The following is a 17415-nucleotide window of genomic DNA, read 5'->3' as shown; positions in this document are numbered from 1 at the left end:
TTTTAAATTTTTACTTTATTTTTTTGGTATCTTCAATATACACTGATTTTTTTTTCTTTCTTAATAGTTTGCAAGTGGCTGTTGTTTATGCATTGGGAAGCAAAATTTTTAAATAGTTTTACAACAGGCCAATAAAAATTCTTTTATTGTTATAAAAGGTTTTTTTTAGATTGTCTTGAGTTTTCCAATTACACATATAATGCTCATTTTGCCATTCCTTTCTAGTTTTATTTTTATTTTACAATTATGAAATATTTTCATAAAAAATGCTATGTGTTTATACATTATATATATACATATGTGTGTATCTGTATGTGTATTGCACAGGCTAATATAACTTAAGTATCACAGGGAACATCACACAAATAAGAAATGTGAAAAAGACCAATTCTAAGATCGCTGTCAGACTTTTCCATCATACCTCATGCCTCTGCCTTCAAAAAGAAGGCCCACAAAAAGTGTGCTTTTCAGAAATCATTTCAAGCCTTAAGTTTTAAAGTTATGCACATATTTTCTCTTAAAAGTCTTATCAGTGATCTATCAGTCTTTATTTTACCCGGAATTGATTTTTACAAATCATATGAAGGTATTTAATTTCATTTATATACATGCAGAAAACCATCACATTTTTCTGAATAGTCAACTTTCTTCTCTACTGATTTACAATCCATGGTCAGATATCAGGTTTTCATATACGCATGGACCTGTTTATGACTGTATTTTATTCTTTTAATCTGACCATATCTGCATAAATATCAAAATGTCTTAGCTCCTATAGTTTCATAATAGGTCTTGATTTCTGTTAGAGCAAGATTCCCACATCATTCTCTTCCTCATCTTCCTCTACCTTTGCCTCGACCTTCATCTATTCCTTCTCCAAGACGATTTTGGCAATTTGGATTTATACACAAATTTTGGAAATGCTTTGCCAATTTCCATAAGAAAAGCTGTGATGGTACATTTATTAGAATTTTCATGAACCTCCCTCTAAATCATTTACAGCAGAATTGACAGCTGTAAGTTACTGTATTTATTTACAAACATGGCATATTTTCGTTGGTAAAGGTTTAATTTAATGAATTTTAAAGAGTATATACTTTCCCTATTTCATTGGATTTATTCCTAAGTACTTTGTGTTTTCTATTGTGATAGTAAATAGTATCCTTTTAAAAATATTATTTATTTCTGTGTTGACATTTGATTTTTGTATATCTGTCATATATCCAATAATCTTACTAAACTCATCAATTAATTCCATACTTGTACATTCTTTCGTGTTTTTATATAGGCAATCATATTTGCAAATTAAAATAGCTTTGTGTCTTCTATTCTCATCCCTATACCTTTTATTTATTTTTCCAACATGCTGCACTTGTTTGTATTCCCATCACACATATAGAAGCAGGTGTACTGAGATCCTTGTTGTTTTCTTAATTTTGTAGAGGATGTTTCTAGTATTTCACCACTAAGAATAACGTTTCCTATTGGTTTTGGTAATATATGTGAGTAAATTTTATTTTATTGGATTTTTTTCTGTTTCTACTGAGAGAGTGTAGTTTTTATCTTTAATTTGTTAATGTGGGGATTAAGATTTTTAAATGATAAGTGACCTTTGCTATCCTGATAGAAAGTCAACTCTATTCCCTTGTATATTACCTTTGTTTATACATGACTGCTTTATTTTGAAAATGTTTCCTGGGCAGCTGGACAGCTCAGTTGGTTAGAGCATGGACTCTGAACGACATGGTTGCTGGTTCAATTCCCACATGGGCCAGTGAGCTGTGCCCTCCAGCTCGCTGAGCCCCCAGAGGGGCGGCTGGATGGCTCATTTGGACTAGACTTGGAGCTGAGCTGTGCCCTCCACAACTAGATTGAAGGACAGTGACTTGACTTGGAGCTGATGGGCCCTGGAGAAACACACTATTCCCCAATATTCCTCAATTTAAAAAAATAAAAGAAAGAAAATGTTTCCTTGTCACTTTTGCAACATTCTCAGATTATGACTGTAATTTTCACCCTCATATTTGCCCTTTTTAGATTTGTATATTACAATAATACTAGACTCAAATGAGTTGGAGAATGTTCCTTCATTTTCTAGAAAAATTAGATTAATATTAGTATTATTTATTGTTTGAATCTATTCCTATACCTGAACCTGGTATTTTTGGGGGGAAGGTCTTAAAGTGCTGATTCAATTTCTTTAAATGGTTATAGAGCTTTATGTTCTTCTTATATTTTCTTCAAATTTTTCTATTTCATCTGTTTTTAATTTTTTTTGCCACTAAAATATTCAGTGTATCAGTATCTTTAATATCTTTGGTATCTTTTATGCCTCCTTTTATGCCTCCTTTTCTCATTTCTAATACTGTTGAATTGTGCCCTTTTTTCCTCTTGATCAATCAAATTGGTCTACTTTATTTGCACTTAGTAGATCTAATTATTATTATTGCATTTTTCTCTTTTATTATTTCCTAGTCTTTATGATTTCTACTTTCTAATTTCTTTACCTTTATTTTTAGTTTTCTAACTTCTTAATTTTAAGACTTAGATTATTTATTTCCTCATTCAATTTTTATGTTTACTGAAAACTACTTATTTTCCTCTATCTGCTGCTCTATCTGAATGCTACAAAGTTGCTAAATAGTATATTTGTTATTGTTTAAACCTGAGAATAGTCTAGTTTCCCTAATGATTCTTTCTTTGACCTATGTGTTTTTCAAAAGCATGCTTGTAAGTTTTGGAATGTATGTATTTCTCTAATAAATTTCCATGGATGTTCTATGCATAAGAATATTCTACTAATTACTATATTAAAGCATTCATTTATTTAATCCCTATTTATTGACTGTCTAATATGAACCAACCACTGTGAAATGCATTCGAAATCCCATGATAATCAAATATAGGCATGGTTCACTCCCTCTTAGTGCTTACAGACTATGAATTATGTATCTAATAGATAAATAATGTACATTTATAAAGCAATGATGCTCTTACGTATATAATATAGTGACTGCCCTACACAGAACACATACTGCAAGAAATGGTAGATATGCTATATGAATTATGAGCAGCAGGAGACAATTACTCAAAGCTGGAAAGTAAGAGTATTCTAGACAGAGGGAGTGGCATGCGACAATATCCTAAAGTGTGAGGAACCATGGTACACTAGAAACATTGTAAAAACTCTAGTGCTGAGAAAGAAAGGAAGCATAGTCTGAAGTATAGTGAAAGAAATAGGTGGGGCAGATAATACAGACCAGCCCAGTAGTATACTGAGTAAAGTTAAGTTAACTAGAAGTACCCTTCGGTATTCCTGAAGTAATTAATAATATGCATTTTAGATTTGGATAGACTTGAATTTGAACATTCACTCAGGTTATTAGCTCTATGAGCTTTGGCAATCATCATTTCTAAAATAAAGCTAATATTCTTGCCTTCCTTTTTCATGTAGGAGCATAAGTCTTTGGCCTCAATGCTAAGCCAGGAAAGTTTTGCTGTCCAACACATCTCCAGATTTAGAAAGGTCAGAAGAATACTCACAGGATTATGTTATTAACAATTACTTTTAAAATTACTATTTCCCTGATATTTTACATATTTCATAATATCCAAGACCTGATGTTAAATTTTAGCAAAATCTTCTGCAATATTAAAGGGGTTATTTTACTTTTGGTTGGAATTCACAGATGACTGAATTTATTTGTGGTCCTAAAGAAAAAAGGATGTGAGATGTATAATATATAACATATATAAAACAAAAAGTATAAATATATACCGTAGATATACCATATGTGGTGTGTATGGTGTGAATATACTTTTATATTTATATAACAGTCTAAAACACCACAAAGTACCTGTATAAAAGAACAACTTTTAATATTTGCAATGGATTTCATCCAGGACTTATGTCTAAAAGTACTTCATAAATATATAAGGACAGAGCTATATGATCCATGCACAGACCACCTTTCAGGCTAAAATAAAAAGAATGCTGGCTAGCAGCTCACATGTGACTTCCTATGCAATACTGACTCAGCATTAATAAGTGTTACGGGGCAGGGCTACTCAGCGTGTGGTCTGTGCCCCGGGCTCCATTAGGCAAATTCCTTTTTACAGATTTGTATCTAGATAAGTAGCTGGCATAGAAGGTAAGTCAGGTACATCACTAAGCACACAGTTTAGTTCAGCTAACTTTTTTTTTTCATTTCAAGACTTTTTCAATGAAGCAAGAAATGTACTATATATATTCTGGCATTGCTCCTTATCACAAACCACATTTTGAAAAGTAAGATCATTTACTGAGCAGTTAATGAGAAAATCAAATTTAATGGAGAGAACTTTTTTACATACACTAAAGTAGGTTCTAGATGGACTTCTGGTGTTAAATGGCTAGAGATAAAGAGAGAAAGAAAACGAGAGAGAGAGAGAGAGAGAGAGAGAGAGAGAGAGAGAGAGAGAGAGAGAGAGAGAGAGAAGAAAATGTAAAACAACTAGACAAAAATATGTTTACCTAATTTTAGAATGAGGAAGCACTTCTAATTGCAAAAAAACTATAAATAATAAAAGACAATATGAGATTTGACAACTAAACACTATCTGTAGATCAAAAACATTAAAAAACAAGATTAAGTTAACTAAAAGAAAATCTTAACAGTATATATTTGATACGAAAAGTGTGCTCTTAATAGCAAAAGAACCCCTGAAAAATTAATCTCTCTTAGCTTCAGTTCCTCCTCTGCAAAAAAATGCTCAGTTCAAGATTTTTGTGAGATTGGATTAGATATGAATACACAGTATTTAGTGCAATGCCTGCTGTTAAAAGAAGGCATTATTTTTGCTAGGTAGCCTTTAGCAACCTAATAAAAGTATTTTTTAAGACTTTAAAAATATTGTGTAATTGGGCAGTAAAGAGTTAACTCTGCAAGTTTGGGTGGTCCAAAACCTGCACTGTTCCAAAGAAAGGTCTGGTCCTCGTCCAGCTCCTAAGAGGCAACTTCTAAGCCTCTGAAATATCCTGCCTGATAAGAATATCTCTGTTTACCTGGGGACCCTGGGACATGCCAGACAGTTGATACAAACAATGTGATTGGTGGTGAGGGGACTTGGACCAGCTTGACCTTTGAAGGGGATGGAGACTGAAGGTCTGTCTTGTGGGTGGTCAGCGATAGCCACATGACCGAACTCCAGTAAAAACCCTGGACACCAGGACTCAGGTTAGCTTTTCTGGTTGGCAATAAGCTGTGTATTTTTCATACATTATTGCTAGGAAAATTAAGCACTGTCTGCACAACTCCAATGGGAGAGGACAAAGGAAGGCTTGTGTCAGGTGTCTCCTGGACCCTGCCTTGTGTGCCTTTTTCCTTTGCTGATTTTAATCTATATCCTTTCATTGGAATAAACTATCACTGTGAGTAAAACAGCTTTGCTGAGCTTTGTGAGTCCTTTAGCAAATCACTGAATCTGGCCCCCAACCACAGATAATATATTAATAATAAATTATGGCTTGAAATCAAACAAGTTGTTGTTCATAAAGATCATCTAAAATATATAAAATGTAGTAAATATGTATATACATATGCACTGAACAAATCCTGTCAAATACATGCACAGTTACCTAAAATACTTTTATTTATAAAAATAAACTTTCAGCCTTTGTCACAGTAAATTAATAAAGATCTCACTCATATTTCATAATTATAAAAACAATACCAATAAAAATTCCATTCTTGAAATATTTTGGTTATAAGAAAAATAATCACTCCCCTGACCTATTGTTTAAAAGGAAAAATAATTTTGAAAGGGAAACATAAAACATTGGTATAAATCATTTATTGCACCTTTCTTACTATGAATTCTAACCCACACTTTGTATATAATCATATATAAGATTTTTTTAAATTAGCAATTTCCCAAAGGAAAAATTCAATATATTTCTGCTGACATTATTTAAGATTCCTTTGTAATAGTCAAAGACGGAATTTTTTTCTTCTCTTCAGTTACTTAAATTCTCACCCCAAGAGTCAAGTGGTCCATACAGATTTTTCCAGCTATATGTGGTGTTGCTCTGGGATTTTCTAGAAATCAAATTCAAGGCAACAAACATAAGTATACTCACCCCAAATCAGTTTAAAAACATCTTATCTGTGATTACAAAGGCATTCTTGGATTGACAAATCTAAATGGGATCATTCTGCCACTCTAAAATTGTGGGTTGCAGAATTATATGATCCATTTTCTGCCTATATTAGGACCTATATGGGAAGAAGTTATAACCAAAAAAAGAAAAAAGAAGAGAAAGAAATCCAAAAAGAAAAAAAACAATAAGAATTTAATAGTTTTACTTAAGTAGCTGACTCTTAATTATACCTATAATTAAAAGAGCTCTATTGATGTGTGTGTGTGTGTGTGTGTATGTGTGTGTGTGTGTGTACGTACACAGGATCCACAGATGTAATTATCTGATAACTATGAAAACTTTCCCTATTTAAGAGGCTATATATAGATACACATTTTTAAAATTTCCTCTTCCTACATTTTTCTTTCGTTGTGCTTTATGTCTTACACTGGATGATGATGATCTAATTTAACAGATGAACTCCCTCCTGTCTGCTTGTTCTTTATAAAGACACCGTTATTCTCCCTGCTGGTGTCTCCCACTCTCTAGCATCAGGAAAACACTAGTCTCTACTTTCAAGACAAATATTGCTTATTAGTAACTTTTAGCAACTAAGTAGTTCAACATATATTGCACGTCCTACTGGTCTTAATTCATCAAACATTTCACATACCTTTAGCACATCTCTATTGATTTTGGGTACAGCTCTATAAAAGTCAAATAAAAGGATACTTTACTACCATTTTCACCATTCCAACCTGAGTTCCTGATCATAAACCAATGTTTCTACTACATAAAGCTGAAGTGGCCTTTCTTTAAATCATATCAGTTAGTTTTTCGTTTAAGTAGTTGTAGGTTCTTGACCAAGCTTTTACATGTTCATAAAGTAACATGTATTGTGGTTGCTTCTCTGAATTAGTGCTTTTCTTACATTTTAGAATACAACAAAATTGAAGAAAGTAATTTTACTTATCTGCTTTTTAAAAGTAAATGAACTTTTCTAAATGAACTCTCTACTATTTAGGGTATTTAACAAAATTATTTAACATCCGTTTCATTAAAATGTACTCAGATTGCTTATATATCAAGCTATTAATACATAGCTAAAGAGTGAAAATTATAATTCAAAACATTTAATTTATAAGAATTATGTTTAGGATTGATTTGCATTTATTGTCTTAAAATTTTACAGTAGTAACTTTTTCTTCCCTTTAGACATTATTCTCAACATTTTTCATTCAAATTATGCATGTGGTTTTTCCTAGTATGATTAAACTAAAATTATCTAAAAAATTGTATCAGAATTAAGATTCTAAATCCCATCATTTCTGCAGGGCAATACTAAATGAGGTTATTGCACTTCATACTTTCCCTAAAGGATGATGACTTTAATGTGTATTTATTCATTTATTTATTTATTTTATTGGTTTCTTTTTTGAATAACAAACTTGTATTCTAGAGCACTCGACTGAAGACTCAAAGCCTGCACGGGAGAAAATGAAAGTCTAGCCACACATATAAAAAGTGACCTCAAAAATCAATCACTGTTGATAATGTCCTATATCTCGGACTAGGTTATGGGCACATGGAGATATTCAATTTTTGATAACTCATTGAGCTGCATAATTATGACTTGATCATTTTCCTGTACTTCAGTCTACTTGAATAAAAAGGATTTTTTTTTAATCAAACACTGCTATGTCCTGTATAAATTATCTTCTAAGCTTTCTGACACCAATCAAATTTCACTGCCAACTTAACTTTACTCAATAGTCTACAAAGTCCAGGCATATAATGAAAATGAAGTGAGCTGGGTGTATGATACTAGAATGTTATAGCCTGTGATGGGCTGGGAAAGACGGGCCCAGTCTCCAGGGTATAGATGCTACTCAGCTCCCAGGAATTACTGCCGTATGGGACTGTGATTCTAGTGTTGCCAGGTCTGGAAATTTGATTTTTATGTCACATTTATACTTTTTAATGTTGGCAGCTGATTCAAGTTTTAAAACACTGCCAGCCAAACTAAATATGTCTTTGACCAAAGAAGCTTCCAGAAAGATCACCTCCCTGAGAAAAACCTTACTAAATCTGAGTCCAATTAAAATACTTCTCATCTGTATGGCTGATACTGCTACCATGTAGGGAAACCAGTCAACATTAAGTCTGATTCCCTACCCCACAGTATTTCTACGAGAATATACTGCCTGTAAATATGTGCATAGTTCTTATGTAATTGGAATCCAGAACCAACCTAATAACACATGTATTATCCCCATTTTATTGATGAGGTATCTAAGGCCCAAAGGTAGCAGAAAGCTTAATGAAGAAATTCAAAATAGTATGACCTAGTTAAATGACTTGAGTTCATATCCTTCTTCCAACACTTAGTATTTTTATAACTATGGTGGTGGGGTTGGTAAATTAACTTCTCTATACTCCAGTTTTCTCCCATGTAAGATGAGTACTCTAACAGCACTACCACACAAAAATGTAAGGATATATAAAGCATGTAGAAATGTGCCTGGCACATAGTAGGTGCTATATAAGTGTTACTATTACTAATTATTGATGCTACTATTAATATTATCTGTAAAATGAGATCCTTGCTTTTTGTAAGTTTTAAATGAACTAATCTATGTAAAGTGCTTAGGTTGTGCCTGAGATATAGTTAATGTACATTACATATAAATTGTGTGTCCAGTTTACTTCTCTTCCAATTTCATTACTCCTAAACCATGCAGATGAATTGCTTCACTCTGTGTTGGGTAGTGACAAGCATCGTACTGTTACAGGCTGCAAGTATTTTCACTTGCATGAAGTATTTTCCTTGGATGCTTAAATAATACATAGCTTTGCAGTGTCACAATTATTTCAATATTTTTATCACTTGAAAATGTGTAGTGAAATCAATCATGTGCCATGCAATGATTGTCCTGATAAGGATTTTAATAATGTAATAAAATGTTATTCAAACTGTCAGGAATGGTTACAACATTCAGAAGACACTCTTTAAATTTAGATGATCTTCTCCACCTCTTTTTGTTCCCCTAAGTTTTCAAAAACTTGAGCTCAAAGAAAAAAAGAAAAAATAAGCAAGTAATTCAACAACTCAAATTATAATGTTATATGCTAATATGCCAGAATAGCCAGAATTGTTACTTACTTGTGACCCATTTCATGAGCAATTGTAAATGCCAGATTCAGGCCATTGTCTTCAGCAATAATACATTTTCTCTTTTCACTACACATTCCACTCAAGTAAGCGATACCTAGAAAAATACAAACACTAATTGTGATGTGTCAGAATTAAAATGTAAATATTTATGCTAGGTATTAATAGAACAAACAAAAAGTTAAGAAATAAAAAATATGTCAATGTTAAATTTGGTATCTAGCCCTTGTAAATGGAATTTTAGGGGAAGATGCACATGGATAAGTCACTCAATAAAGCGTTAGTATTCTCTTCAATTTTATATGTTAGCTGAAATTATTTTATCAGTTATCCAATTCTCAAAGGGCAAACTGTAAGAATGCACTTTATAAATACTACTTTTCATTGTCATTGAAGATAAATGAACAGTTACAACTTAGAAATGTAAATTTTAAAAACAATGATTATGTTAAGATATTTTTCAATTCTCATGAAGAACCTAGTTTCAAAGAAAAACCTTAAAATAAAATAAAGTACATATAGAACATTCTTGAACATAGATTTCTATTTTCAGTTAATAAAATTTTGAAGTTTAATTTTGTGGAACACTATTTTAACTAATAGGACATAAAAACTGTGATACTTGAAAAATTGAAAATGTTGCCTCTGAAAATTTGTAGGCTAATAACATGGCCTGACTGCAGAGCATATGATACTGAAATATTATTTAAGATAAAACTTACAGCAAGATATTTGATCTTTTGGTTTAAATTATCAGTAAAGATGATAATATCTGAAATCATTGATACTGTTTAATTAAAGACTTATGTACTATTTACCAATTAAGATAAATCCCTGAATAGATATCATTTAACAAAAGGGATTGGAATCTTCCAAGGGTTTTAATGCATTTCTAATAACAGAAGTCATTAAAGTAATATCTAGTATTTATTGAATTCATTGTATATTCTCTAATCCTCATATCCTTATAAAATAAATTTAATCTTATTTTATTAAAATATTAAGGTCTTGATGGGCAAAATGATTTGCCAAAAATCACATGACTACTAAATATGATAGAATGGGGGTTTGAACTCAACTTTGAATCCATTTACCAGCCAACATTTATTTTGCTTCTGATAACAATTTAGTGCAGAGTTGCTGGTTACCTGACTGCCTTTGAGTTTTCTCCTGTCTCCAGAAACTTAAAAAAGAAATGGTAGGGAATCATTAAGTTTAAATAAAAGAATAACTCACTTTGCCAATGTTTGGGAAACATAGAAGATTGAGGAAGGATATTAATTAATTCAGTGCAGCCACAGCCAAAGTGACAGGAGAGAAGGATTTTATGAGTGTGGCAGAACCCCCAGGGAGGTTGAAGACAAAAGCATACAAGGTTTAAGGAGAGGCCTCGCAGGAAGGTTGAAAATGGAAATTAGCTGAAAGTATATCTGAATTCCTCAACTACACATTCAAACCTTCATGCAGAATGGCAATGCCTGGTATTCACTGGCCTACCAGTGAAATGAGCTATATTCTTTAAGCAAAATGTAGTATAAACCTATTATTTTAAAAATATAATTATAGGAAAAAACAGCTAAGAGGGGAAATATACATATAGACGTTATTTTCGCTATATATTTAGAAATAAAGATTTTATAGAACTTAAATCTACAAATAGATGAAATCTACAAAAAGATGAAATGACTTCTTTATGAATGGATAGGTGGATGGACGGATAATGGATGAATAGACACAATAAGCCCTACTTTGGCTTATTAAGGCAATTGAACTTACTTCAGGGTTAAATCAAAATAAAATAGGAAGGAAAAACTGAGGTAGTGATAAACAGAGAGGGGCTGGGGAAGACAGAAGAGGAGAAAGAGAAAATACTCTTTATCTAGTTCCATTAAACAACAAATGAAATAAAAACTGTTAAAATTCTTAAACGTAACATGAATTTTAAGAGCGCTAAGTCACGTACTTATTAATACAATCAAAAATGGAAAAGGAAGACTTGGGAGTTAATTTAACTTGTGTCATAATTGAAAAAAGGAAGAAGACAGAAAGAAGGGAGGGAAGGAAGGTGAAAGAAATGTATCTCCTATTAATAGAGTATTAAAATTCTCTTGAGCACTTAAACATTTTTTAAAGATATAATTTGGGATTAAATGTCCCACAAAAATACTAAATTAATACTAAATTGAGCTCAGCATGCCAATGACCAGTGTTTGGTACGAAATTTCCCTTAGGACACCCATCTATTTCACCACTTCTTTCAGCACAACTAAAATAATCCATCACCATATAAAGATTTAAAATTCAGTTAATGTGGCTTGTCACCATTTCATATATCCCTTTGCTCCATGGGCCAGTACATATCAAATTTACTCACTTTAATAAGTTTTACATTTCTTCTCCTATACCCCTTCAAATATACGACCCCCCAATAAAATAGTTTTGTCACTTGTTTCCAGTTCTTATCCCATCTATATTATTCTTTCTCTTCTACATTTCTATATTGTTTACAGTCTCACAATAGAATATGTTTGCTGTAGGACTTTCATAGTTATAGCTTGTTAAGTTAAGGAATTACTTTCTGATATTCTTGTGCGTCTAGGTGAAAAAGAAGGCAATGTAATCTGATGCATGGGTCAAAGGTGGATGGGAGTTAGATAATATTTTTTGGAAAAGAAATGAAAGCTTAGAATAGAGAAGCAGAGAGAAAAGGGAAAGACAGCTGATTAAGTACTAGTGAAATATTTAATGTACATGGGTCAGAAAATACATGGTTCAGCTGAGGATGGAGAGCATGCGCCTGGAGGAACATTAATACACCCAGTTGAGTGACATTCAACCTAATGGCTGAAGCAGAGAAGAGTAATATTTGAATTAATTTGGGTTGAGGTTTTGTAGATCAGCTATAAAGGAAGAATCAAAGAGTATAAAAGTTGTCAATCAAACTGAGAGTGAAAAGAAGGAACAGAACTTGTAGGGCTCTATGCTAGATAAGTGAAAAAGTAGGGTCAAAGGGAACCTGATAATTTGGAGAACAGAATACAGTGGTCAGGAGAATGGAGTCATCCAATGAAGAAAAAGAGTAGACACTTCCCAAAAAAGTATTGGAAATTGTGGTAAGAGGTTGGGATTGAGGGGTTTAAGATTTCAGAAGTCAAGTTTCACGACATGATTAGGTATTGCCACGAGAGTAGAAAAGGGAAGAGGTAGAAATCATCAAGAATGAGGTCAAAGAATTATTAAGTAGTGTCGGGTGGGCTGATTATACAAACATTAAACTGCACGTAATCACAATGAACTCAGGAAGGTGGGAAAGGTGGCCAATATTCACAGGACATCTGAGTGAGAATCAAGGAGATAAATCAATCACAGCGACAATGAGGGATAAGACTGTAAAGCTCAAGAGCTTCAGCTTCAAGTGAAGAGTTTTTATATGAGGCAGGAGAGATTTGATTTAGAAGCAGCAGCGGGAAGCTAGAGGAATGCAACTTTGGTATCTGCCTGGCACCAGCGCGTGGTAGAGGGGAAGGGAAAGAATGAACAGTGACCTCTCTGGGAGCACTCGATTTCTCACAAGGTTATGGGAAATCAGTGAATATTGTGTAGTCATGTAAAAAATCATGGTGATAAATATTAATTAATATATAAGATATATATTATAAAATATAATTCAAGAATGATGAGTACATATTGACATAGACATATGATTACAACTAAGTATTAAAAAAATCTATACAACCACATTTTCATAGCAGAACAAAACTACTACATAAATATGTTAACTAGCTAATAGCAATTGTATTACGTGGAGAGATTGTAGGTAATTTTTTCCCTCTTTCCCCATTTTTCAAATTCACGTAAGTGTTTATAATGAGAAAATTAAAGTTGTAAAAATGATAATCATGTCTATGAAATTTAAATAGTAATTAATAGAATCTCTTACAGACCAGGGTATAATTTGACAACCAAATATGAACCTCTATTCCTAATCTTCTTTTATTTAAGTGTAAGGTCTGAATCTTTGACTAAGACTTTGATAAATTTGAATTTCATTGTTCTTTCATTTGGCACACCAAGAAGATTTTCTTTGACTTGAAAGTTATGGAGAATGATTGTAACCATGACTAATTTAAATGACTTGCATTATTCTGCTTAAAAGACCATGCTTTTCGGTTCCCTTCCAAAGCTCACATGTTTCTTATTATAATAAGGGGTAGAGGTTAGGAGGAAAAAGGATTTAATACAGCTGTTATTTAAAGATAGATGTAGTACAGACCCTTTTTAAAGCACTCTTTTTAATATAAAAATTCTGGAAATACAAAGGAAATCAAAATAACCTATAATTTTTCACCTAAAAATGAATCAAAGCACGCACTGGGAGTCAACAGAATCTCTCATTGAAAACAACACACACATCGTACAGTTGGACATGATATGATATACCTTATTAAGATGATCAGAGACCCCTAAAATGCATGCTACAACAATGGACTAATTGGCAAATCAGAGTTTTAATGTATTCAGATGGATGTATCCTAACAAAAGTAAGTGATTCAGCCCCAGAACTGTTGTTTTTCACCACTGGCTAGACTACCTGAGTTCAAAATACTTGTTCTCCTAACACAAAATCCTGGCACAGTCCTAGGTCACTTATTTATGCTGTGATTGTACCATATGTGTTATTTACCTATGATTGCCACTATTACTTGGGGGCCTAATGGGACAAGTAATGTTATATGTGATAAGTACCAAAGGTCCAAAGATGAATACATGCTGATCATGCCTTCAGAAGCGTGAGCCACAAATACTCATTTTAAAATGTGATCATTAAGACATAAAGATGTACATAGGATCTTATGTGAGAATAAAAGAAGAGACAGACAGGGAAAAATCAAAGCTGGAAAGGGTTTTAGAGAAGGAAACAGTTTGGCAGTATCACTGAGTGGGCAGAGGTTAGCCAGAGGTTTCCACTGAGTGGAAATTGGGAGGGTGTGGGGACTCCTGAACAAAGGATTAAGCAGGAAAAAGGGTAAGGAGATGGTTGCGAGAGCTGATGTCACTCATAGCTTGGGTTCTTTAAAGGTGCAAGCCATGTAGTACATGTCTGCATCAACGCTGTATTTAGTACATCCTCAATAAGGGGTGTGTTAAAGAAATTACATAGAGAAATTCCCTGAAACAAAGACTTATATAAAATGTGATTCAATGCAGGGCCTTAAATAAAAATATAGTTTTGAGAAATCAAAATGTATTTTATCCACTAATTAGAAAAAAATATGTAGGATGATTTAATGATGGTGCCCAGATAATATGAAACCCATTTACATGATTACATTCAAACTGAAAACAATAATTTGCCTTACTAGTTTGCTAATTATCTGTCTATGTTCCATTAAAAGGCAAGATGATGATCCAATAATATAAAAGTACAATTATACAAGTTATGAGTTTAATATCAGTATAGTTATAAATGTGTTTTTAAAACAGGCTTCCAGATTCTCTTAAATGTTCACATAATCTATAGCATTCTTAACAGTACAGTTTTTATGAACATTAAGGAAAAAGTGACTTTTAACAAAAAGAAAAGATATTAGTTTAATAAACGTATAGTGAATCTCTAGAGTCAGATAAGGCAGAATATTGTATAGGCACTAAAATGTTGTTTATGTGTTCCTGCATCATGGTAAACAGAGCCTCCTTTTGAGAAAAATATATAGACATGCCAAATAACATGCAATGTACATAAATTTTAACCTATAGTTAAGCTTGAAGGAAAAAGAATTCCCAAGTATAAGAATTAATTTTTAAAAATTCAGATCTGGAATGATAAGATCATGAGCTACTGATGTCACAACCTGGGTATCAGATAAGATATCAGTCTTATTAAATAATGGGTGTGTTTCAAAGTATCTCAGGGACAGGTATTAGTGAGTAAGGAACTAAGATTCATACACAAATACTAATCCATAAATATAAGGTACAAATTGGCCCTACACTGGGGAAATCCACTTCAGTTCAGTAAAAACAAAAGAATTTTCACTATGATAAAACACTTTAGCATCTCAGCAAGCAGTAAATTCCCACTGATGATGAGCTCACAAATAAAAACTACAAACAAATGGAAAAAGTAGTATGCTGTGAGAGGGAGGCCACTGATATAAAAACTATAGAAAAAATTATAATGAAATAAAGACATTTTTAACATAAAGATTGGGAGCTTGAAATCCACATTCACTGGGCCATCACAATCCAAAGGCATGTTTTCGCAAATTAAAGAAAGAAACCAATCATCATGATATCAAAATACTAGTATAAAGAAATGTTAAAGAAATTTCTTCAAGCAGAAGAAAAGATCCCAGACGAAAACATGGAAATGAAGGAGGAGACTGAGAACACTAGAAAGAGTAAGTAGATGGGTAACTATAAACAAATGTTAAATACACAAAACACTAATTTTAATGTCTTCAAAATTTAAAATATAGGGAACCAAAATACATGTGACCAAATGGAGTACAAGTGTTCAAAAGTTCTAGCAATATCAGGAGAGTGATAAAGGAATACATGTCATATACATAGGATAAATGCAAAAGAATAGTAAACTAATACATAACCAATAATTGTATATAGAAAATGGCATACAAATATTGGATTTATCTATTTTAAAATGCAAGTAAGGAGGAAAAAAACATGAAATAACATCAAATAGGAAACAAACAGAAAGATAGCATTTCATGCTAAAAATTTCATTAAATAAAAAAGACTGTGCTAAGTCAAAACTAAGATTATAAGACTGGGTTAAAAAACATAAACCCCAACTCTATTCTGCTTAGAAGTAATATACTTTAAATATAAGGGCATAGGTAGGTTAAAAGCAAAAGAACAGAAAAAGATATAATATTCAAACATTAACCAAAACAGAGCAAGGGTGACAATATAAATATTTTAAATATACAAAATTAGACATATTGAATTTAAGCCACAAGCATAAGGAGAGATAATGAGGGATATTCTTGTGATAAAAGGATCACTCCATCAAGACATCACAATTCTATATCGATATTTATACAATAAGTAATCCTCAAAATATACAGACCAAAAAATGAATAGAATTAAGAAGAGAAATAGACAAATCCACAACTAAATTGGAAGACGTTAACATGTCTCTTTTTTTAAGGTGGGCGCAGCTCACAGTAGCCAATGTGTATCCCCACAGTAGAGGGGATCGAACTGGCAACTTTGATGTTATTCGCACCACGCTCCAACCAGCTGAGCTAACTGGCCACCCTAACATGTGTCTTTTAATAGCACATAGAACCATAAAAAAATTCACTAAGGACCTAAATATTTGAACAAAATCTAGCAAGTATGTCTTAATTGACATACTAAAACACTTCACCCAACAACAAATTTCATTCTTTTTTTTATTAAGGTAAAATTGATATATAACATTATATACATTTCAATTGTACATTGTAACTTGACATCTATATATGCTACAAAGTGATCACCACCAAAAGTCTAGTTACCATCCATCACCATACAATTGATCCCTTCACCCATTTAGCCCACCCCCCAACCCTCTTACCCTGTGGTAACCACCAGTCTGTTCCTGTATCTATGAGTTTGTTGTTCTCTTGATTGTTCCTTAGTTTTGTTGTTTTGGATTCCACATATAAGTGAAATCACTGTCTTTCTCTGTATGACTTATTTCACTTAGCATAATATTTGAAGTGATTACAAATGGCAAGATTTCATTCTTATTTATGGCTTCCATTTTGTGTACTATTCTATTGTGTGTGTGTGTGTGTGTGTGTGTGTGTGTGTGTGTGTGACATCACATCTTCTTTATCCATTCATCCATTGAGGGACACTTAGGTTGCTCCTGTATCTTGGCTATTGTAAATAACGTTGCAATGAACATAGTGGTGCACATATCTTTTTAGAACTAGTGTTCTCGTATGCTTTGGACAAATACACAGAACGGGAATGGCTGGATCATATGGTAGTTCTATTTGTAATTTTTTGAGGAATCTCTACACTGTTTTCTTTTTAAGTATACATGATACATTTATAAAAATTGACCACATACTGAGAAGTGAAAAAAAAAAAAACTTCAACAAATTTCAAA

General features: G+C 32.5%; 1 protein-coding gene across 1 annotated transcript in view; it reads right to left on the bottom strand.

Moving 5' to 3' along the window:
- The window catches only part of ADAMTS19 (ADAM metallopeptidase with thrombospondin type 1 motif 19), a 226830-nt gene that overhangs the window by 107158 nt on the left and 102257 nt on the right, over positions 1-17415 (bottom strand). The window contains exon 8 of the mRNA XM_033096500.1: positions 9282-9387. Within this exon, the coding sequence (XP_032952391.1) occupies positions 9282-9387 (106 nt within the window). The remainder of the gene's footprint in view (positions 1-9281; positions 9388-17415) is intronic.

The sequence above is a fragment of the Rhinolophus ferrumequinum genome, chromosome 24 (genome assembly GCF_004115265.2).
Source record: "Rhinolophus ferrumequinum isolate MPI-CBG mRhiFer1 chromosome 24, mRhiFer1_v1.p, whole genome shotgun sequence".
NCBI classification, from domain to species: Eukaryota; Metazoa; Chordata; class Mammalia; order Chiroptera; family Rhinolophidae; genus Rhinolophus; species Rhinolophus ferrumequinum.
This window is presented reverse-complemented; position numbering and strand designations above follow the sequence as displayed.